The sequence below is a fragment of the Hyaena hyaena genome, unplaced genomic scaffold, assembly GCF_003009895.1.
Source record: "Hyaena hyaena isolate Hyena2069 unplaced genomic scaffold, ASM300989v1 scaffold_539, whole genome shotgun sequence".
In the NCBI taxonomy this organism is placed as follows: Eukaryota; Metazoa; Chordata; class Mammalia; order Carnivora; family Hyaenidae; genus Hyaena; species Hyaena hyaena.
The window spans coordinates 1,324,515-1,348,533 of NW_024081169.1; the positions used below are offsets into that span (position 1 = coordinate 1,324,515).

At 43.3% G+C, this 24,019-nt stretch overlaps 1 protein-coding gene across 14 annotated transcripts in view; it reads left to right on the top strand.

Moving 5' to 3' along the window:
* The window catches only part of LOC120247637 (myomegalin-like), a 221,631-nt gene that overhangs the window by 166,062 nt on the left and 31,550 nt on the right, over positions 1–24,019 (top strand). For 11 of the 14 annotated variants that reach the window (XM_039255660.1, XM_039255659.1, XM_039255654.1 and 8 more), the window contains 7 exons: positions 427–543; positions 873–1,010; positions 1,789–1,901; positions 3,226–3,353; positions 14,079–14,167; positions 19,220–19,452; positions 22,896–23,331. In XM_039255660.1, coding sequence (XP_039111591.1) covers positions 427–543; positions 873–1,010; positions 1,789–1,901; positions 3,226–3,353; positions 14,079–14,167; positions 19,220–19,452; positions 22,896–23,331 — 1,254 coding nt within the window. Of the gene's footprint in view, positions 1–426; positions 544–872; positions 1,011–1,788; positions 1,902–3,225; positions 3,354–14,078; positions 14,168–14,458; positions 16,075–19,219; positions 19,453–22,235; positions 22,293–22,895; positions 23,332–24,019 lie in introns of those variants that run through there. The other 3 variants (XM_039255655.1, XM_039255656.1, XM_039255657.1) reach the window with 3 other exon arrangements.

Below are 24,019 nucleotides of genomic sequence, written 5' to 3' on the forward strand. Positions count from 1 at the left end.
TCCCTGAGGTCACTTCCTGGCTCCATGAGACTTGGACCAGGTTCCTTAATTTCTCTCAGCCTCAGTCGCCTCATATTTAAATTGGGGAAGAGAAGACCAGTTTATTCTGGAGGGCTGTTGGGAGGATTCACTCACCTGTTATTTTTTTAAGTGACGTAATAAACTCCTTAGTTAAACAAATTTGATGCTTTATCTGCTAAGTAAAGTGGAGGACATCATTGAACCTGCCATCACCGCGTCCCATAAAACACGCCTTCGCACCACACTCTGGTGTATTGATCGACCAGCAGAGGACTCTTCATCTTCTAGTTTTTACCCGCATTCCTGGCTGATAGTGATTTCATACAGAAAACCTTGGTGTTAAAATGTAAATGCGACAGTTCTGGTCCCCCCTGACACTCACTGCAGGATTCTTTCTCTCCGCAGATGGAACTTTCTGCACTACAGTCCATGGTGGCCGCGCAAGAGGAAGAGCTGCAGGTGCAGGCCGCCGACCTGGAGTCCCTGACCAGGAACATACAGATCAAAGAAGACCTCATAAAGGTCTTTCAAAGCTTTTTAAATGACTACAGCTCAGAACATGTAGGGCACCTTCAGACCTTTGGATACTTTGAGTCCCCGGCCAGTGCTTACTTCCTTTGTGCACTGTTAGTTTGAGTCTCTTAGATGTTACCGTGTTCTCTTTGACTTCGTTAGAGTGGCTGAGATCTCATAACGAATGTATTGGTACTTTCGTGTGTCTTACCGGTATTCCGCTTGAAAGCAGAGCAGACTATTTCAGGGACATTGGCTCCTTGGCTTCTCTGCTAAATAGCATTCTTATTACTAGCTTGTTTTTCTTTTTGTTTGTGTTTTGTTTTGTTTACTTTTAGGACCTGCAAATGCAACTGGTTGATCCTGAAGACATACCAGCTATGGAACGCCTGACCCAGGAAGTCTTACTACTTCGGGAAAAAGTCACTGCAGTAGAATCACGGGGTCAGGAAACTTCAGGAAATCGAAGACAACAAGTAAGCTATTGGAATATAAACCTTGATGGATGTTGACGTTGATGGAATTTCATAGAGAATCTGTGCTCTAAAGTTTCCTGTGTTGGTCAGTAGCAGCGACAGAGGCCCTGACATTTGTAGTTCCTTTGTAGCTACCGCCCCACATCTGACCTTTCTTCTGTGCCAGACTTTTTGAAAAGACCTACTTGCCTGTACTCCCTGCCTCTGTTATCATCTCTTTCACTAACGACTCATTTCACTCCAGTCCTAGCTTTTAGCTGGAGCAGTTCACCTGCACAGACCTCTGCTGGTCATACACTATCTTCTGTACAGCACTTTCCGTAGCTCACTGTGACACCTGTCTGTGACTGTTGGTGTCTCCTCCACCTACCAGGTAGTAAGCTTATCCCTAGAGCAGAGCCAGGCACGTAGAAGGTGCTCTATAAATATTTATTGAATGAATAAAAAATACCAGTAACTCCTACTGTGTGTCTCCTCCTAACCCTCCCTCTCTTTTCCTTCTACTTTCTTCTCTTAGCCTCTTCCCTGTGCTTCTGGCTTCTGTCTCTTTCCTCTTTTATCTCCCACGTTTGAAATCTGCCCTATAGAGTTTTAAAGATTAAAAATAGACAATGGACATTGACATGAAAGCTGTAAAATACAATAGAAAGTTTAAGTACGTAGTTGGTGAGTTTTATTGGTCACAGTGCATGCTCGTACATTGTTTTCGATGCTCTCTCAAGATCCACTGTGGGTTTGTGTCTCCTGTCTCCATCTGCATATTCCTTCTTTTACTCAGTTGCTGCTGATGCTCGAAGGGCTGGTAGATGAACGGAGTCGGCTCAATGAGGCTTTGCAGGCAGAGAGACAACTCTATAGCAGTCTGGTGAAGTTCCACGCGCATCCAGAGAGGTAAGAGAGTTATGGCAATATTTATCCTTCTGTTCGACTTTAGGCGCAGATGCCTGTGATCTCGAAGCAGGAAGAAAAAGAAGCAAAGACATACTAGCACTACTCAATTTGTCATTTGTCATGTGGATGGCTCTGAGCCTGGTGTTTAAGTCTCAAGTCAGGAATAGTCCCTATTTCATATAGCTACACAGTGATCAAATGAGAAGACTTGTCAGACGTCTAAACTAATGCCTTGCATATAGTAAACATTCAATTCCTTTCCTTCCTCTGCTCCATGTCCTGGTAAGGGCTGTTCTAGTCCAAGTGTAAGAATATAAAGGGTATTGATACTCACTAGGTATCATGGAAGAAAATATATTTGCCGTGATGGCCAGTATCAACCCAGGATTACTGTTAGCCATCATGATGAATATGTTTGCTTATACCTCTTGATTTTTGGTCATGTATATTACAGCATTCTGGTTCATTTTCTATTCCCATAATTTTTTTTCTCATTTTGCCTTTGCTCCTCACCCTTTTGTCTTTCCTAATTTTTTTTTCTTTTACTGTTCCGTTTCTTCTAGTTTTGTGTTCAATTTAAGCATTTTTTTCTTTCTACTTAAAGAAAATGAAAGCAGAAGAGAGGTATATAGGACAATGATTGTATTACTTTTTTTAATTCTTTTTTTAATGTTTATTTTTGAGAGAGAGAGAGAGAGTCTTTAATAACAGTCCTAGTTGGCTCAGTATTGCTTCAATTTGCATTAAGTTTTTCCTAGGTTTTGTTTTTTCAGAAACTAATACTCTTAGTCAAAAAGTGAAATTTCTTGGGGCACCTGGGCGGCTCAAGTCAGTTAAGCATCCGACTTCAGCTCAGGTCATGATCTCACAGTTCAGGAGTTTGAGTCCCACATCAGGCTCTGTCCTGACAGCTCAGAGCCTGGAGCCTAATTCGGATTCTGTGTCTCCGTTTCTCTGCCCCACCCCCACTCGCCCTCTGTCTCTCTCTCTCTCTCTCTCTCTCTAAAATAAACATTCTAAAAAAAATTTTTTAAAGAGTGAAATTTCTTATTTTGGCTCTAGAGGTGTGAGCTAAGTCTTAGGAGCTATGGTTTTATGTGACATTGGCCCAGAATCTAACACAAAGGGGCAAGCTTTAATGAAAGGGGCAGGCCCTGCTAATGTGTCAGCAGTGAACAGTAGCAGTACCAAAACAAAGACTGTGTTCATTTGCCGTGTCTCGGACAGAGTCCTTTAGAAAGCCTCGTGACCCTTTGGAAGCACATGTAGACCCATTACAGTTGATGGCTAATCGATTTTCCTTCCGTGTGGCATGTTTACTCAGCTCTGAGAGAGACCGCACTCTGCAGGTGGAACTAGAAGGGGTCCAGGTGATACGTGGTCGGCTAGAAGAAGTTCTTGGAAGAAGCCTGGAGCGCTTAAGCAGGCTGGAGACCCTGGCCGCCATTGGAGGTGGGGAACTGGAAAGTGTGCGAGGTCGTCACAAGCATGCCTTCTGAGCACTGGCGGGTCAGGCTGCAGCCCAGGATGGAGAGCCTTGTTTGCACTAACCCCAGAGCCTTGTCTGCCTCTGGTAGAGTTCAGTGGTGACTTGCTAATGATAGAACTGCCACAAGGAGCATCCGCTACCCAGTGAAGCTCACTGTAGTGTCCCTGTTTGGCGCTGTACAGACCTATCTCTGAATGGAATGGTAGAGGTTACAAATTGAATGCACACCTTTCAGATCATTCCATTTCAGTTTTCCCACCCATATTCACTCTTTCCCCCAGCCCCTCCTCATTCCCTCTTCACTCTCCGTGGGCCAATAAAGTTTATTCCTCCCCTGCTATCACCGCCCATTTCATATGTACCATATCCTGTCATAAATGCATGCATGTGTATTTTTGCCATTATTCAACTCCTGCTCTTTGAGTGAGAGAATTTTTCTAATCAAATAAAAGTTTCAAGATGAAAGAGAGAGAGATTAAATGTCCATAAGAATCACTTTGCAAAAGTGGCATAACCCTTAGCGGAAGGTGATCACAACGAGTCTGGCCGTAGCAGACTGCAAGTATTAAAAGGGTGAGGTGAGGCGAAAAGCAGAGGCGAAGGTCATTCACGTGCTTACGGTAAACCTTTTCCTCTGATACTGTCTCAGAGTTGATATTGAATCATATTGATAGTGAAATTAGATTCAGTGCAGATGAAGTTCCATTGGTGTTTTTCTTTAACAAGGGTGTACTATTTAGTCAGAACATTGCTTCAGTGAGAACGCTTCCCATGTCTTTCAGTCACGATTCTTTGTGTAAAAAGATAATATCAAATGTACTGCCCCCTCTAAATTCAGCATCTCACTAAATAGCTCATTGCAGCAAGAGGAAAGCATGGCTTATGTTTTTTCCATTTGGTAGTGGTGCTAGGTGGAACCCTAGGTTTTTCATGTTCTAGTGCTTCTCCTTTACTCCATATTAAAATAAGTAATAGGCTTTGGAGTGTTTGAATGGTTTAGGGGGAAAAAAGTCACAGGTTTTGGTCACCGCCTCAGTGCTTTCTTATGGTAGCAGGAGACGCGTAAGGAAAGGGACCCCACACATTGTCCTTCTACTATCTTAAATGTCAGGAGTATAAATAACCAGGATTACTTTGGAACTTTGTAGGTTCAGCACCCTGAGGTTTCATATTTCTGCCGGTTGGAAGTTTCCTGGATTAGAAGTTGAGATTTCCATTTTTAAACACGGAATTTGGGGAACAGGGAAGGAGGCGATCCAGCATCACAAACGTAACTGAGTCTTCCTCAGCTAGGGGGCGCACAGTGATTTTTCTGTTTTCCCTCCAGTTTTTACAGGACACTTGTATTTCTTTCACATTCCTGTGTTGACATGGGTTGCCCTGCATTCTGAGTTCTGTCCAACTTTGTAACCTTAGCCATGCCTATAACAACAGATAGAACATCAGTCCAACCAAAGTGGACCGGGAAGAAAATGTTCCCCTGGAGAAACACCCTGAGATTTTCTGATTAAGTATTTTGCAAAAGATTGACGGCCATAAGCCTTCCTCTTAATGGAAATGCTTTTCAGTTTTAATGGCTGTTGGGGTGAACGGTCATTTAAGGAAGGAGATAGGAAGTGTCAGAAGAACCACCCATTTCTTAGTCTTCCAATCTTTAGGGACCCCTTCCTGCTTTTTGTAGTTTTCTAGAAGTAACATGGGGGTAGTTGAACTTAAAGAAACTTCAACCACCAAAGACTAGTCTGTCATATGATTATGAGGCATCTAGGAAGTGTTTTTTTCTTTTTAAATTTTGTTTTTTGTTTTCATTTATTTTTGAGACAGAGAGAGACATCATGTGCGGGGGAGGGACAGAGAGAGAGGGAGACACAGAATCTGAAACAGGCACCAGGCTCTGAGCTGTCAGCACAGAACCCAGTGCGGGTCTCGAACTCATGAACCGCGAGATCATGACCTGAGCCAAAGTTGGACACTTAACCGACTGAGCCACCCAGGCATCCCAGAAGTTATTTTTTTCTTAATTTTGCTAACAGACCAAGGAAGCTTTTAGATGTCCTTCCTGTTAAGATTCAAACATGAGTGACTTTTTTGGGTTCTGGTGGCTCATAGTGATTACAATAATTTCTGATAATTTCTACCCCTGCTTCTATCATCCTCCAAGAGTAGAAATTTCCTTTAGTATCCCGAACTGTTACTAAATGTTAGAAATATTAACGTAGCTGGATGAATAATGAGAAACCCAACTTCCTATTGAAAAATTACCCTAATAAATTAGGGAGGAAAAAGTAAGTGAATTCTGGTCCTGATTTCGGTTCCAAAGAGACAGACTATTGCTATAATTACTCACCTTTAATATTGGTCTGTAGAGAACATTTTGGAAAATTAAGTGATTTTGTTGGAAAGGATAAATTAAGAGATTGATTCTGATACCATAGCTGTGGCTAAAATCTAATGTCCTGGAATGAGGCTCGCAAACAGTACTGCCTACAGAGGGCTTGCTAGTCTAACAATTTGTGTGATAATTTGGCATCTTATTAGAGAACTCGACTCTGATGAATTTTGTTCTATAACCACAGACAGAGGATGCTGTGATTGGCCGCACCATTCATATTATTTTATTAAGTGTGATATAAAATGATTTCCATTCTCTCTTCAAGAGTACAGACCCTTTATCTTACTGGGTTATTCTGCCTTTGTCAGACATTTTCAACATTACAATAATTAAAATTTTTGTTTTGTTCATTTTATTTTTTTTTTTGAGAGAGAATATATGAGCAGGGAAGAGGGGAAGAGAGAGAGAGAGAGAGAGAGAGAGAGAAATCTTAAGCAGGCTTCATGCTCAGCACAGAGCCCAATGCAGGGCTTAACCTCACAGCCATGAGATTAGGACTTGAGCCAAAATTAAGAGTCAGAAGCTTAACTGACTGAGTCACCCAGGTGCCCCAACATTATAATAATTTTAGATAAAAACATCATGTGCTTGTAGAACCTGGTGATTCAATTAAAAAAATAAAAAGATCTTGAGAGAAAATGGATGAATTATGTCCAGGCCGTGCTTAATTGGAAGCACACGACTTAAATTGAGTACAATCCATATGGATAGATTTGGTTTTTCTTACAGTTTCATTTTTGAATAATAGATATGCAAAGTCAGGATGGTAAGAGGTCAGGGTGGATGAAGCCTATAATTTTTAGAGCTGTAGAGCTGCAAAGGGCCTCCGGGATTGAGGACCCTTTTGATAGATACTTCCCTTAAATTCTTTTCTCTTGCAGGTTTGTATTGTTGAAGTCTGTTGACTATTAATGCCTCGTAGAAATCAACATTTTTCTGGTGTTTTCTTCTTAGCTGTTCAGCCAAGTGATTTTTCTGAAAAGGCACGACCGGACCATTTTAATATTGTGAGCCTTTTGCTTTGATAGATGTGCGCTTATCCTTAGTCTCACCCACCCCTCTCCTACACCTGCTTCTCTTCGCTCACTGTGGACAGCAGGCAGTATTTTTGGTACTTCTACTTCCTTATTCATATTTTGAAAAGATTTGTCAATGTCTTTATGAACAGTAAGAGATTAAAGATCAAGAAAATTGTGCCCTGTACAGGATGTTAGATCCTAGCCACAAAAATGTTCCTAATAGGTTCTTGAGTATATTCTACTTGCGCAGTTCATACCTAAGTGACCGCTGGGCCAGGTGTACGTAAAAGACCTTTCACTTTTATGCTTATTTATGCTGATTTGGTATTTGGTCCTGGGGAGTTTGGCTTTAGATTCAAAACAGTTCAAGGAAATTGGTGTTAGTTCTCTCTCTTTTCTAGTTGAATCTAGGGTCCTCTGATTAGGGAAAGGAGAAGCAGATCAGACTCTACCAAAAGTTGCTCCTTTCACTGAGGAATATAAGGTGACCTACCTACAGTCATTCCCTTTAGACTATAAACCATAGAGGGAACAATACTTCATTACTTCTGCTTTCCTTGAGCTACTATTAGGAAACTCTCATTCCTCTTTGGTGGGATAAAGGTATTGTTTTTTTCTGGTTTCATGGTCTTTTTATATGAAAAATTCCTAGAATCTTCACGTTTGGTGTCCCTGAAAAACTCAAGCTGCCTCTTCAATTAGGGCCTCGGTAGTAATTCTCCAGATCTGCAGCCGGTGTCCTGCGGGGAAAGGTGACAAACTTCCTGGGAAGCCAGGACGAAATATTAGTAGCCCATGCCTTTAAATTCCACTGTCCATCTTGCCTCGTAGAAATGGTGCTAGACGTAGAATGAATGAAATTCACTTTCTTTTTCAGAGACTACCATCATGTGAAATACAAACACCTAGAGTATTTTCTCTCTTTTCTCTTCAAGTTAAAACTTGAAGACCTTTTATTTCCCCCTTGGTAGTAAAGAACCATTTTTACTGTAGAAAGAGGAGCTAGGAAAATGGAGCTTGTATGAGGCAACCTGGTAATAAAAAAATCAAAGGAATAAGTCAATGGGACAGTACATCGGGTTGATTTCTGTAGGGTAATAGTTTCTGAGTCTTAAAACGTTTTTTGGAATATGGATTTAAGATACCCTCTCACTAGACATGTAGAGTAATAACTTTGTTAAATAATTTCATTATAATTAGAAGACGTGTTGCTTTTAAGTAGTCTGAGCATTGACAAAAGGTAAGTCCTCAACTTCTTTGTATAAAATCACATGAACCAGAACGAGTTTCCCAAATAAGATTTTGCTTGTAATTTGCTTCCAGTAGAGGATGGGAAGGGGTAGGGAAACACAACACGCAGAGGGGACAATAGTAATTTTACCAGGTTTCAAAAAAGAATGATTAAACTTATAAAGTGACATACTAATTCTTTTTCCATTACTTTCCCTTTACGTTGTTTAAAATCAAATTCCAGAAATAAAATTTTTTATTTATTATACTGTTTGCCTTTTGCTAAAGCTGGAAGGATAAAATAGAAAGTTCAGTGAGAAAATATTTACTGGGAATAGTGAAGAATAGGGGTGATGAACCAAATTGGCTTCTTTGTTCCATTTAGAACCTCCTGATGGTCTAGCACATGCATGTAGTTTTGCTTTTAGTGCATGACATGAGTATGTAGTGCTTGCCTTTTGCAGTTAACAAATCATTTTTCTAAAATACCAACCTCTCAGTCTGTAAACTTTAGAGGCATGTGTGTGTACAAATATGTTTTATAAATCATGAATTTCTATCTGTTTCCATGAAGTATTCAGTTTGATAATAAACGCAGGTTTACTTTGATCACTTAAAAGTTTGATTCTAGGGCTGTTGAGAAAAACTGAAGTGATCTCATAACAATTTAAATGAAGAAGGAAGTGACATATTAAATGATCCAATAACTACTATCTACAGAATGATCTATCTGGCAGTAGAGTATTCACAGGACTATTTTTTTCACCAAAACAAGCTGTACATTTTCCTCTGGAAGTTCATTTATTCATGCACTGTGCTGTGTTCAACTGTGTTAACATTTGTGCTGAAATGGAGAGTGTACCTCTTAAATACATAAGTGTTAGAATTTAGCTACTTTAGTTGAGACTCGGAAGATTGTTTACGGATCCAATAAAAGTATCAAAGGCCAAACAGTAACTATTTGGTTTCATTCTTGAAAAGTTTTATGAGAAGAAGACATAGAGAAAGCTCATGTCTTTGTTTGTTTGTTTGTTTCCTCATAGGACAATCAGTCCATTGATCATTATACTTAAATTCCAAGTCCAAGTTAAGGCTCTGGGATCAGTGAATGCTCTTGTATTTATTTAAAGGAAGGAAGAGGAAGAAGTCTGGATTATTCTTTCTCAAGGAAGTGAGACTAAAGAAACAGCATAACGATTCCCCCAGAAGTGTGAAATGAACTACTTTACCTTAAAAACTCTTCGTCTCCTTGCTTGAAGGAGCAGCAAGGAGGATGGAGAGTTGAGGAGTCCATTGTCACAATGGCTGGTGCTATTCCCACAGATGTTCCGGGAAAAGCCCGCTTCTTTTGTTCTTTGAGGGGGACAAAAAGAGGCCAGGAGCAGGAAGAATTCCTTGACATTACAGAATCCTAAGTCACTGGAAAATGCTTTCTGAATAAATTACAGGCCGGAAAGTTGCTTGAGAGATGTTGCAGATTGATCTAACGACAGAGATAACGCCGGAGAGGGGCTTGACCACAGACAGCAGATTTCTTTTCTAGTTACTTCTGTTCCAAGATCGGATCCAGGATCTGTCTAGCCCAAGCCTTTTATTTCTCAGCGGAAGCTTACAGAGTACTACAATTTTTTTATGGTTCAGAAGGGAATGGATGCAGATGAAATGGCAGTTTGTCAGCAGACCTTTCTTGTTTGTCATACAGCATCATAATATATTTAAGTCAGAGATATTGTCTCTGGCTCATGATGTGAACAGGTGAGAGTTCTCACAGCACAGGGCACAGTGCCGAAGAGTCAAGTGAGACGGCCAGGGGTTCTGGGTCGAGAGCCCAACGCTGAGGGGAAGGTCACCCGGGGCTTGGCACCACACGCCTGCTCCTCCTGTAGGGTTCTGCTCCTTCGTCCCCTTTCAGAGTTAGATGTGACTCCCACTATGTTCTGAGTAACTGTACGGGAAGTATTACTCATTTTCTGTTGGTTGAATATAAATGGCTTAAAGGGGAAACAGTAATGACTATAGAGTAGAATTTGGGGAAACCCCAGTTTAGGCTCATTACTGAAGAACAAAAATAACACTATATGACTTTTCCCCTAAGGCTTATTCATACAAGATGGCGTTGTAAGACAGTTATAATGTAATGAGGATAAATCCTGTCTGTAAAAGACCTGTTCAAAAGAATGCATCCTACTTTACTGACTGTTCTGTTTTTACAACTCTCCTGTGCAGCAGAGAGACCCAAGAGTAGCATTGCAAACCTCCTGTTGTGGGAAACAGACAGACAGGAGTAGGGAAGTGCAGATAGATGCCATCAAGATCGTCCAGTTAATACCATTAGATATAAGATTTCTCTCTGCTGATTACACTTAGGCTCTGGGGCCACTTTTTTTCAGCCCATGGATCCATTTCAATTTACCAACAATAATACTAATATTGTTTAAAGGCCATGTTTATTGGGTGCACACTGTATGCCAAGCACTGCTCTAAGCACTTCAAAAGCAGCAAATCCTCTGAAGTTCACTACAACTGTATGGAGTGGATATCACTATTAACCCTAAGAAGTGAGGAAACAGTTACAGAAAAGTTGTGACTTGCCTGAAGTCACATAACTAATGACAGAAGCAGAAATCTAATCTAGCCAATCAGCCTCCAGAGTCCATGTTCTTATTAATGATGCCATCCTCGGTTTACAAAGCTCCACAAAAATTTCAGTTTTTGTTTCAGTGGTTAAAAGAATACATAGCATAACACTTAAATTTTCACTTAAGGATTTATCATATTTTCAAGGTTTTATTCTGTGCACTTTATCAAGTCAGATAGCTGGTAGAAAATAATTTTGTAAACCTAAAGGGGAGTTTTAGGTACCACATCGATTACATATGTGAAATATAGAGAGAAATTTGCAATTTCTCGAATTTGAAAACCACCACCAAAGCCTCCAATAAAAAAAATTTTAAATAAAATTTCTAGTCTAACATATAAAACTTAACCTGGAGAAGAAAGTTAAATTTGAAGTGACAGACTCTTTGTTTTCAGGGCATGAAATTAACAAGCAGTACATTCATGAATATAAGTTAGAGGTACTAGGTAGGTAGGAAGAAGTTTGCATTGTAAAAGCTTAGGAAAGTGTATTCCCTCACAAAAGAGAAGTTCTTTTATCATCGTTGGTCAAGAGACAAAAACAAAACAAAGAAAGGTGTCTAGGGTAAACTTCTAGGGCTCTATGTAGGATAACTTATTCCAATATTTTCTATAAAATTTTTCAGCGTTATTCTAGCACACCCCCCCCCTCCCGCACACACACACAAAGCTTTCCACATTCTATTCAAATTAGTAAAAGGCTGAGCAACCACTGAAGGTCCCCCAAAGGAGCTAGAGCAGACTGAGCTAGCTGAAAATAAATAAGGAAAACACCTATGTAATGGATTTGGGATGAGATAAGCAGTTTTACTCTGTCTCCATTTAACTCCTGATGAAGTCAAAACTGTGATATTCTGTCCCTGAGTGAATTAAAGAGAGAAGCTTACCTAAAAATGCAAATGTGACATCAGAAAGGCCGACAAAGGTAAGTGAGAGGTAGAAAAGTGTGAGATAAAAAGCCTTTCAGAACCAGGGACAGTCACTTTTTCTAGTCCTCCCCGTACTTTACTCCTGGAACCTAGCACAGGAGTCCCCTCGGGATGTGGGGCAGCGTGGCCATACAGGCCACCAAGAATAAAAAGGAAATGAGGACCCTGAACTCCAGCTGAGCTTTCTTCAACCACAGGATCATTCTCTAGCCTAAAGCTCAATGTGAAAAACAGTATGAAAACTATATTTTCTTAATCCATCATTGAGTGGGACATTCATTCTCTTTGCAGGAAAAAAAACAAAAGATTCTGATCTCTACTGTCGTACAGGGAATATTCTCCAAAATAAGCATGGTAACATTGGGATGCCCTCAAGTGAATTAGCATCCCAGATTCAGTGAGTCGCCAAAGCAAAGGGGGCATGTACCTCCATCTCCTCATAACTAGTATTGTGAATGATACAGTTCTGGGGCTGGTTTGAAAGGGGAAGTAGTGGAAATCCCTATTGTACACTGTCTTCCAGGGAATCTACAAGTGCTGAGTGGTGGGTCTACCTCCTTGTAGGTAGGACTTGATTGTACAGGGTACAGGACCTCGGTCCAAAGTTAACCCAACACTCATGGAATGAGTCATAAGATTAAATTGTTAGGGCGATGTGCCTACTACCTTTTAATACTTAATTGAGATTGGCCTGGGTCATTACATCATTGCAAATACTCTGGCATGAATTTGCAGATGGCAAGAGATGGGATGTAGTTGTGAACTGCACCTGTTCACCTTATCTGCAGAGAGGGTAGTGAATGGTCACTATTCACGCAGAGCCTTTCATCCATGGAGGTCTGAGCTCAGAAATATGCTATTTGGTCTTGGAGGAAGAACCAAAGATAAAGATCTGATCTGTCACCAGAAGGAATAGTGAGTTGCCTCAGTCTGAAAGTCCAAAGACTTGACTTCTTGGCACAACTCTTGTCAGGAGTGGTAGCTGTGTAGCCATGGACCAACCACCTAATCTCTTTCAGGCCCAGGTTACTCAGTGGTCAGAAGAGGAGTTTTAATAGGTTAGTTGCAGAGGTCAAAGCTAGATCTCAAGCTTCTCTAACTTGCATAGGTTCTTTAAGACCTGTTCTACAGACTCAGGAAGTATCGGGGTAGATTTTCCTTGGTGTTAAAATGAATTAACCATCATAAATTCCTCCATTTTCAGAAGAAAAGAGTCCTGTGTACCACAGGTCTTAATCTCAAATTGGATGGACAGTTTTATCGTAACAGAGGTGGAGAGGAAGGAATGCCCTAGTTTTGTTCTGTCCAATATGGCAGCCATGAATTGTTTGGCTAGTTGAATTTTAATTTAACTTAAATTAAAATTTTAGTTCCTCAGTCATGCTAGCCACTTTTCAAGGGCTTAGTAGTCACATGTGTCTGCTGTCTTGGGCAGAACATGCATAGAACTGCAGAAAGTTCTATTGATCAGCACTGTCCAAGACCTTTGCCCAGACCACAAACTGCAACACTTGTCCCTTATAACAAGGCATAGCTGTTTGTGCTCCAGGGTGACAGTGTCCATCCTTAAGGAATAAAAGAATGTATTATGGGGTCCCTGGTTGGCTCTGTCAGTTGAGCATCCAACTCAATTTTGGCTCAGGTCATGATCTCAAGGCTTGTGAGATTGTCCTCTGTGCTGACAATGTGGAGTCTGTTTGGGATTCTTTCTCTTCCTCTGTCTCTCTCTGCCCCTCCTTTACTTGCACTCTCTCTCAAAATAAATAAATTAACTTTAAAAAAAATGTATTAAAACCCACTTGGACAAAGAGTATAAGAAACATTTAGGCAAAAGACGTTGGCATTGAATGAGAGTTTGATGGAGGGAGGTTAAAGGAAGGAGTAGGAAACGCCTGTATCATTCTGTGCCTTGAGTCTTGACTGGACCTGGGCTTCTGTAGGACACAAAGCCCCTAGAGGGGTATTCCTCAGAGAGATTGTCACCCCATGTACAGCTGATCCCAGAGGTGGAAAAGCATGAGAAAAGCAGGGCCCCCTTAATCCCGAGTAAATTCGAGACCCTCTGAGCACTCATTGGTGGGGAAAAGGTTAGACATGTTGGGCCCATGTTCCAGAAGAGACAGCGGTTACATTGCCAGACTGGCAGGACAGAGACTAATTCAGGCTTTCTAGAAATAGTCAGGAGGGGTGATCACTCTATCTAATAGCCAGCTTCTCAGGTACAGGTCTGTGCGCTCAAAGCCAGAGAACGTTTTAAGGATTACGTTGTATGTTAGTCCCGTACAACACTAACGGTGATAACGAGAAGGCTTGTCTACAGATTTGGCACACTGGTTCTGCCTTTGGCCCTGCTGGCTAGGGGCCCACGCATACAGAGAAAGGAAGAAATCAGAGGCAGATGGCAAAAAACGTGTAATTGTAGCTGCTGTCTGAAAGCCACCTGTGAGAGGAATCACCTTTCTCTTCTGGACTCACTTCCAGATGCAGCTGCAGGGGACGATACAGAAGATGCTAGCACCGAGTTCACCGACAGCATCGAGGAGGAGGCGGCACACAACAGCCACCACCAGGTAAGTCCGCGTCAGGTTCTGGGTTCCCAGGGCAGAAGGCGCACAGCCCTTTGGGGTCTGGGAGTCTCCTGCAGCCCCTGTGAACCTGAAGTAAGATGCCATCTTTTACTAAAAACCACTTTCCAGTCTTCTGCCCTCCCCAAGCTTCCCAGCCACCTTGCCAGTCTTCGTCCTCACTCCACTTTTCTCTCCAATCCACTTTCTTTTTTTTTTTTTTTTTTTTACTCCTTCTATCTCTTGCTCCTGCTCCCTGCCCCTCCCTCCCACCTTTGCCCTACGTACCATCTATAGCTGTAGCATCAGAAGAACCTTTACATACAACAAGGCCATGGACAGTTCCCCTCTTGGGTTTTTGTATTTGAAACCCCACCGGAGACAGGGAGTCATCGGAGGGCTGATGGGGAGGTGCAGGCCTGAGGTCTGATTCGGGAGAGCACTCTCCGAGAACCTCCAAGAGCATCAGGATGCTTCCAAAATAGGGATCCGTCTCGGTGAAATCTCATTGCACAAGAGAGAAGTCTGTTGGGCAACGTGACAGCCCACCCAGGTTGTGACACACCATCAACCCCAGAACTTGGTACCCAAGGCTGGAGCAGTGTTCCCACCACCCATCAGTGAAGGTGTAAACCAGCATGTTCTTAACTCAAGAGCTGAATGTCCTGGACCTCAGAGATTAAGGCACCAGCAGTGACCCTGTGGCACTCACTGGCACCCCTCTGTGTCTCCACCTTGCCCAGTGACGTTTAGCAATCACATCTAGATGGACCATGCCTCCGAGTTGTTAAGGAGAAAGTGGATCCTTGGTGTCTGTTGTTCTGCACAAGTAGCTGGGCTTTTCCAGTGATGGCTTCCTGGAGCTTTTAGGAAAACTGCAGAGGAAATGAGGCTTTCCAGGTCTGCCTCTACGCCTCCCATATGAGAGAAAGGAGGCCAACAAAAACAGCCCACGCAAGCATTCCTCAAATCTCATGGGACTCGGCACCGTCTTCGGTTCTTGAGGACTTGAGTAGTCCTCAAGTAGTTAGTTGTCTGAGATACCTCACGTCCTCAACACAGTTCCTTTACCTTCTACCAAGCCCCCCTTTTTGTTGCTCTAGCCGTACCTGACCCTCACTTCTCCCACGGGATCCTGCATGAGTTCCTCTTCTCCCTTTGCTTGAACAGCCTCTTCTGAGTCCTTCTAACCCGTGCTTGTGATTTGAATGCTGTGCACTGCTGTGACAGTCTCCTCTGCTTTCCACACCCTCATGTCCCTGAGGAGCTTTGGGGAGAAGGGAGGGATCTTCGAGATAAGCAAACGTCCACTCTAAGACAGAGTTAGAGTAGGATGTCCGCCAGCCACTGGTGATCGCTGCTGTGGACAGGATTCACTTCAGAATGAGCAAACAAGAGACACAGATGCGAAGACAGCCAGGTTCTGATTGGCATGGTCTAACCCACATGTAGTAGCGCAAGCCCTTTGCTCTCGTTCTCGAAGCTGTGGGCCAAATGGTTTGTAAAGTTGCTCCTTCCTGAACCTACCTTCCTGTAGCCTAGCTTGGAGCAAATGACCAGACCACATTCTGAGGAGGTCAGTTCAGCCCTGGAATAAACCTTTACGTTGGAGCATGTATATTTCCCTTGCAATGTCTGCGCTATTACTTGGCAGCAATACTTAGTAAGTTATTAGTTAACAGACATTTGGATTAGGGCTTGACTCATGATAGACAAAGTTTTATACCTGCTGAATGAAGAATGTCTTGGGTAAGCGTCATTTTCTTTCTATCCTCTTTCTTTGAAAACCAGTCTCCAGTTTGGGGTAGGAGGAACCTTGGTATATGAAATCATTGTAAATTCACTTCAACTTTTCTGGAGTTTTGAGGGTGTGACTCTCCTACCAATAATAAATAAAGCTGCTTTTGCCCTAACTGTTCTGTGTCCAGATTCTCAAAACTGTGTTTGCTGATTTCCTTACAATTAGGCTCTGAGTTCCTCCTTGCTCTGTTCTTGGAAGGTAGATTTTACTCAACACCAGCCTACCTTTCTACCTCAGGCAGACACATCTTTCCCTAACAAACACATCCAACTTGGTGTTCCTTCCAAGGCAAGAGTGGCTTCATCCTTATTTTTAGACTCACTGATCCCGGGAAGTCTAAGGTCTAGCTATATTGGTAATTTTCCCCAGGTATCTCCCACAAAATCCCATTCTCGGGCAAACGTAAGGTCTATAATACATGCCTGGGAAACGACTGGGAAATGAATCAAGCATTGGCTTCCTTCATTTTAACTTCTGCAGTGGAGAAAAGCTAATCAAGAATCAAGATTCAAATGCAATGAAGGAAGAAAAAGTCAGTAGGCTTAGTGTGAAGACCGTGAGGAAAAATTATTTTGAATGCCCTCCATGCTGTGTGAGAACTGATTTACATGGTGCGACATAGGTAATTGGGCAAAAAACAAAACAACATGATGCAAACGAGAGATCAGACAGGCACTTAGGCTTCTGGGGGGTAAAAGGAAACCCAGCATGCAACGAAGTGTAATTTTACCATGGAAGCAATGGAACAACAGATGGATTAGGAAATGGTGGAGGCTGGGGGAGGAGGAACCTGTAAGATACAATTAACAATAGGCCGAAAGGATCCATACCCACCACCATACAGACTGGAAGCTCTGGGGTTTTATTTGGGGGAAAATACAGAAATAATTAACTTTCCATAGATGGGAAAGAAAAACTGATGAAAAGGCGAGATTCTGAGTCATTTTTCATGCACTTGCATTTCAATTTTAAAGATGAGTTAGCCAAAGTAAACTCCCCTTAACGTGGAAATAAGAAAACCCAATTTAGCCTGGGAACAAATCATGTCTCTATTTTCTCATTTTTGAGTGGGAAATTAGACCTAGTGGACCTTCACTGCCTCCTGGTCCTGACATCCCGTGGTTCTTAACGTTTTCTTTTTAAGGAAACTAGGTATATTTCTATCAGTGGAAGATAACAGACATCTAGAAGGTACTTTAAAAATGGGCAGGTGAGACATGACCGTGAGACATTATTTTCAAGCAGAAGGAACCCTTAAGTTCTAGAAAAGAATGCATATGCCCATATTCAAAGCTGATGGCAATGTTTATTGAAGTTAGTTAGGGTTGATATAGAAAGGTAATATCACATAGTTTAAATGAGGGATTGAGGTCCTAAGTTTTCAAAAGTGGTTTTTATCCAGTCCGCCTTTCTTGATTTTTGTCCCAAATGCGTGGTGGCGCACGCGGAGATAGGCCAGTCTAACTAAGCCCGGCAGCAGAGCCATAGAGACAGATGCCAGGCTTGGAACCCTAGGGATGCCTAGGAAATGAGCAGCTCTGTCCATGCTTCCTCCTCTTTCTTTCCCTTTGCACCCTCAACGGCCTTGCTGCTAACTGCCTTTGCACATGCGTGCCGGGGATCAGCCCCACCCCGCGCTCACAGCCTTGATTTCACCACCCACACTCAGTTATGAGCCAAAGTCAGTGGCGGTGTGCACGCCAAGCAGCTCAGTCACTGATCCGTTTAAGCTGCTCTGGGCCCTGTTCTGTTCAATATACTTGTGACCTGAATGAAGGTAAAGAGCATATAATTAATTCTACAAATTATCCCCAGCCGAATGGCTATTCCTGGATCTCTGGAGATGCACGTCAAATATTTTGAGGACTTAGATCATTGAGAAATGATTCTGTATAGCCAGTATGACTTTATACATGACCCAGAAATAGCTGTGGGAGAGAGGTGGGAAACTGGGAGATCAAAATGGACCTGAGGTTAAGTGGAGTGCAGTTAAGTAAAGTGCAGTAGAGTGACGTTAAGCCCAGAGTGTAGTCATGGAGAGGAAAAAGAAGCAGTGTGCCATTGAGATGTATTAGTATTGGACAGACAGACAAGAAATCCTGGTACTAAAATACTTAGTCATGCACTAAGTAGGTTATCATACTTGGGTTTGGGTTTCTACATTTTTAAAGGTGTAGGGAAAACTGGAGAGGAACCCGAGATGAGCAATAAGAACACCTTCAAGTTAAAACAATTCTCCTTTGAGGAAAAACTATATAACCTGCTCGAGGTGACACACTGAAGAGTAACTTCAAGAAGATCCTCAAAAAAAATAGAAAGGTGTTGGGGTGCCTGGGTGGCTCAGTCAGTGGAGCATCTGACTTTGGCTCAGGGCATGATCTTGCGGTTTGTGAGTTCGAGCCCCACATCAGGCTCTGCTGACAGCTCAGAGCCTGGAGCCTGTGTGGGATACTGTGTCTCCCTCTCTCTCTGCCGCTCCCCTGCTTGTGCTCTGACTCTCAAAAGTAAATAAACATTAAAAAAAATTTTTTTTTTAAATAGAAAAGTGTTGGGAAATTATTCCCACTTTGTTTTCTTCTCATGAGCTTAGATTTGTAGAGAGAGAGTTTGGTTGGCAACATGAGCACCAGGGTAGTAACAGCAAGTGACATTGGCTGCTGGGCAGGTGGCCTCACTAACTTCTCCATCGTTGGAGAGCATGGTTCTCCTGCTGCTCGTGAAATTAAGCTTCTGTTTTGCCTGAGGCTGAGTGCCTTCCATCTTAGTCATCCTTTTTAGAGTCTCAGGTACAGGCATGGCCTTCGGCTTTGAGTGCTGGTGTCTCAAGCCGTGCTCTTTGCAGTCGAGGACTCTGATGTTGGGAAGTCAAGGAAGCTTCCTGACTTGTGGGAAGACTCTGGGCACTCTGTCCTTCAGAGGGGCAACAGTCACAGCATCCACACTCACCAGTCCTGTTTACACCTCATGGGTTGGCATTTGCTTTTATTTATGATATACCTGTCTTTCCCTCACCCACCTCTGGAGGCCGCTCTTCCTGCCCAAGGCAGCAATTCTCCAGCTCTCGGTGTCTTCCCCACCCAAACCAGCACCCAGGGCCCTTATGGCTGAGGAAGTCCTCGGGGGGAACTTGTTCTAGAGCCACCTTTTTTGTCCCCGCCCCCACCTTTTTTGTTCCCCAAAAGCTGCCTTTGCGATCTGATGTTCCTCTGGGATCCCCCTTCACGACCTAACTTCTTTAAATTATGCTTTCCTTTCAGCTCATCAAGGTGGCTTTGGAGAAGAGCCTGGCAGCTGCGGAGACCCAGAACATATGTCTTCCCCCTCCTTCCTCGACAGGAGGGGACGGTACCAGGGGTCTTCAGGAGGAAATGCTCCACCTGAGGGCTGAGATCCACCAGCACTTAGAGGAGAAAAGGAGAGCTGAGGGGGAACTGAAAGAGCTAAAGGCTCAAATTGAGGAAGCAGGATTCTCCTCTGTGGCCCACATCAGGTAGGACACCCCCCAGGGAAGGGGAGCCTGCCAGTGGAGAGGCCACCGAAGCCAGCGGGGTCCCCTTGCTGCAGCCAAGCATTTGTGCTTAGGGCTTTGGGGCCCACAGCCCAAGCTCCTTGCACAGATGGCTCAAATTCTTTAGAGACAAGTTAGCCATATTGGATAATGGGGATTGTCCATAATTACCATTCAGGTCATTTCAGTGTGGTCTTAATTCAACATAATAATACCCATGATTAGCCATACAGTCACGAATGGAAATCTCCCAATTGTATGCTCTTTGGAACCTACCGGAACATGTGAGGAATCTCCTGCTACCCATGATGCTTCACTGCTGCACGTAGGCCAGGATGGTCTGTGAAGGAGGAGGGTTTACAGTTTACACAGGGGCCCCTTCATCCCCACGCAGCTCTCTCTCAGCAGTGTGAATCCTTACATCATGGAATAGCAATTTTAATAATCTCTGCTGTTTTGTTAACTTTACGGAAGTGACAGATGGCTGATTCATTGGCTAGATGGGCCGCTCTGTTTTTAATGGTGTTTTTTTCAAAAGATGCCTGGGGAACATGCCGATAATGTATGGCTAATCCATTCATTCATTCACCCCTGAGGGTCATACTCCTCGTGTCCTGTTGTCTAGAACACAGCAGTGTAAATCCAATGCATGCCCTGTCATGTGCCACTTAAACGTCCCTGAGTCCTAGAATAATATTAGCAGTGACAAGGACCTTGGCAGCTAGCTTAATCCTTATTTCATGGCCAAGGAAACTCCAGTCTACAAAGTTCTAGTAACTTGCTTAAAGTTACTAGTCCATGGCTAGAACCCCTCTTTCCAATTTTTAATATCTGAGCCTTCTATACTGTATACTTTGTCGCACAATTTTGGAAATAGTCTTGTGATCATCCTTCACGCTGGTTCTTTTACTCTGAATTATCATGATATTTCTTTCTGCTTAAGTCAAATTCTGCTTAAGTGAAAGCATACATGTTTTTTGTTTTTGTTTTTGCTTTTTTTAAAGTAAGCTCTCTGCCCAATGTGGGACATGCTCTACCGACTGAGCCAGCCAGCTGCCCCAAGCATAAGTTTTCCCAAGCATAAGGCTTTTTCATGTGTAAACTTGGTTAAGCTCATGGGTAAGAACAGCACATCTCTTCTGATCCTACAGCTGAATATACAGTCAAACCACATGTAGTTTGGCTTCATGGCTTCATGGATTAATTTCTTTTTTTTCCCCTGAAGTTACTAACTTAAAACTCTGGTTTAGTTCTCCACCTGACCTTAAGAATTACAGATACTGTATAAGATAGGATCTGTCTCATGAATGGTCCATCTTTTGAGATTTCATCAGTTTGTATCATGAAAACAAAGGAGTTTTCCCCCAAAACATGAAGCTATAACATCATATCAGACATTCTTTTCCATACTATACATGCATTCCCTTTTCTCCCTCTTTCACCTCAGTTTTGGCAAAATCCTTATCTCCCTTCTCCATTGAGGAAACTCTCATGGAGAGTCTGTCTGATTCCTATGTCCTAAAGAATTCTCTTCCTTGATTGTCACTAGATAAGCCCTGCTCTTGATTCCAAGACTTCAGGATTCTAAGAAACCCAATCTAGGGGGACATCCAACTGCTGGCCCTTCCGGGTGTGAATTACTTGTTTCCTTTGCCCCCTCTAGTCAATGGCTCTCAGTTTAGTGTGCTTAAGAATCACCTGCAGAACTAAGTAAAAAGTAGATTCATAGACCTTATCTCTAAACTTTTGAGGTTTGTTTTTTTGATTTTTTGTTTTTTTTTTTTTTTTATTTCTAGGAGAGAGAGAGAGACAACGTGAGCAGGGGAGGGTCAGAGAGAGAGGGAGACACAGACTCTGAAGTAGGCTCCAGGCTCTGAGCTGGCAGTCAGCACAGAGCCCGACGTGGGGCTCGAACCCACAAACCACGAGATCATGACCTAAGCAAAAGTCGGACGCTTAACCGACTAAGCCACCCAGGCGCCCCTTTTGAGGTTTTTTTTTTAATAAGCACCTCATAGGATTCTAATGTTAGTGTTTTTCAGGTTTGCAGCTAGTATTGCAGAATTACATGCCTTCTCTGTTTTAGACCCTGAGCTAACCATACCATATATGCAATTTCATTTCTGCATCCAATTACTCCAGTAGGTACGAGTGATCCTTATTTTATGCAAAAGAAGACTGAGGCTCAGAGAGGTGAAGCGAACTGCCTATTTAAATGGATTGCCTTGGGGCTCCTGGGTGGCTTAGTCGGTTAAGCGTCCGACTTCAACTTTCGCTTAGGTCATGATCTCACGGTTCGTGGGTTCGAGCCCCACGTCGGGCTCTGTGCTGACTGTCAGCTCAGAGCCTGGAGCCTATTTCAGAGTCTGTATCTCCCTCTCTCTCTGACCCTCCTCTGCTCATGCTGTCTCTCTCTCTCTCCCCTAGAAATAAATAAAAATATTTTTAAAAAATAATAAAAAAAATAAATGGATTGCCTTATTAAAGCCATGTTTTTTATTGCTTCCATCCAACCCTGCTGAAGGGTTCCATGGGAAGAAACCCTAGAATGTCTTAGTGAAAATTAGTTGTTTATCCTTTTTATTTATTCTGTAAATATGAATGTTTCCCATGGCAGGCACTGTGGAGGCTCTGGGGATACAGGGTGAATGGGACAGAAAGAGTTCCCTCCCCCCTGAAGATCTATCACAAGAGCCAGGCATAAGGCAAACAAAGTACATTTGATTGCAGTTCTGATGAGTATTATTTATTTCGTGTTTTCCTAGGTCCCCATCTCTCATCCAGTGGCTGAAAACTTGTGATAATTAATAGAATTATAGAGCCCGTAATAGTAAATGTGCCCTCGGCAAGGTCTTTCGTATTTTTTCTTCTTAACACTATAAGTACCCTTGTTTATTCCGGTGACCACTGAAGGTTAGAACAGGGGGCTGCAGGACTCGGGTAAAGACCGGGTGTGTTGAGGGGCACCTGGGTGGCTCAGTGGGTTGAGCGTCCGACTACAGCTCAGGTCGTGATCTCATGGTGCGTGGGTTCAAGCCCTGCGTTGGGCTCTATGCTGACAGCTAGCTCAGAGCCCAGAGCCTGCTTAAGATTCTGTGTCTCCCTCTCTTTCTGACCCTCCCCTGATCACACTGTCTCTCTCTCTCTTTCTCAGAAATAAATTAAAAAACATTAAAAAAAAAAAAAAAGACCAAGTGTGTTGAGTCCAAGGTTTTTAGTGGGCACGTTGCCACCAAGTAGTGTGGGCAAGGCTTCTCTCTTCCTGAACCTTGGTTTCCTTGTCTACAATATGAGGGAGCAGGTGTAGGTCTCTGAGGTTGCGTCATGCTTTGGGGTGTCTCTGAGTCTCTGCCGGACTGAGATGGGGGGCTCTGGGGAGCCGAGGCCGAGACCAGAGCCAGCCCCTGACCGCCCACATCCTGCAGGAACACCATGCTCAGCCTTTGCCTCGAGAACGCAGAGCTGAAAGAGCAGATGGGAGAAGCAATGTCTGACGGATGGGAGATAGAGGAAGACAAGGAGAAGGGCGAGGTGACGGTGGAAGCTGTGGCGGCCAAAGGGGGTCTGAGTGAGAACAGCCTTCAGGCTGAGTTCAGAAAGCTCCAGGGAAAACTGAAGAATGCCCACAACATCATCAGCCTCCTCAAAGAGCAGCTGGTACTGAGCAGTAAGGATGGGAATGGTCAACTTAGTCCAGAGCTCCTTGCACGGCTGGCCCGGGAGATCGACAGAATGAACACAGAGCTGGTCTGTTCTCCCGAGAAGCCACGAGGCCAAGAAGAGGAGCCCGGGACCATGAAGCCCTGCCCCCGACCCCAGAGCCTTGACCTGGGGGCCGCACTTGCAGGGGATGCCGATCAAGTAAGTGTGGGATTAGATGGGACGAAAGGCCCTTGGAGAAGGGCTGGAGGTGACAGTTCTGTCCTACGGGTCAGGAGGGACTGAGAGAGGGGCACCTTTGCCCCACAAGCAGTCGTAATGATGTTCCTCACACGTTCAGCCTTTAGGAAGGCATTTACAACATTATCCCATAAATATTACTTGAGTAATTAATTTTTCATAAATATCTCTGGAGTGCTTCATTTTCCAGATGACACAGTAGGTACTGGCAGCAGGCAGTAAGGGCTGGTCTCTGCCCCTTTAGTGCTCAGAACGGTGGGAAGAGACAGGGCAAGATGGATTATTTCAACAGGATGCGGTAGAGTGATGCCTGGGGGTTAAGGCAGCCCAGACAAGCAGTGTGTAATGACATCTCTCCCTTATCACTGCCAATTTTGTCGCAGCTCACACACGTGTCTGCTCCTGAGCCTCAGGAGGGGCTCTCGGGGTCCTCATAAGGGGAGGGGCTTTGCTGAGGGTTCAGTAAACGGAGAACATAGAGGATTCTGAGAGCAGGGAGGGATGAGTAGAGATTCCTACCCCTTCGCTTTTTAACCATCGAATGAACATTCACGGAGAGCTCCTAGTAGACTCTACTGGCGATTTGCTACTTGCCGTAGATACAAAGATGAATAAAACATTAGCCCAGCTCTGCAGGAGCTCGGTCTGG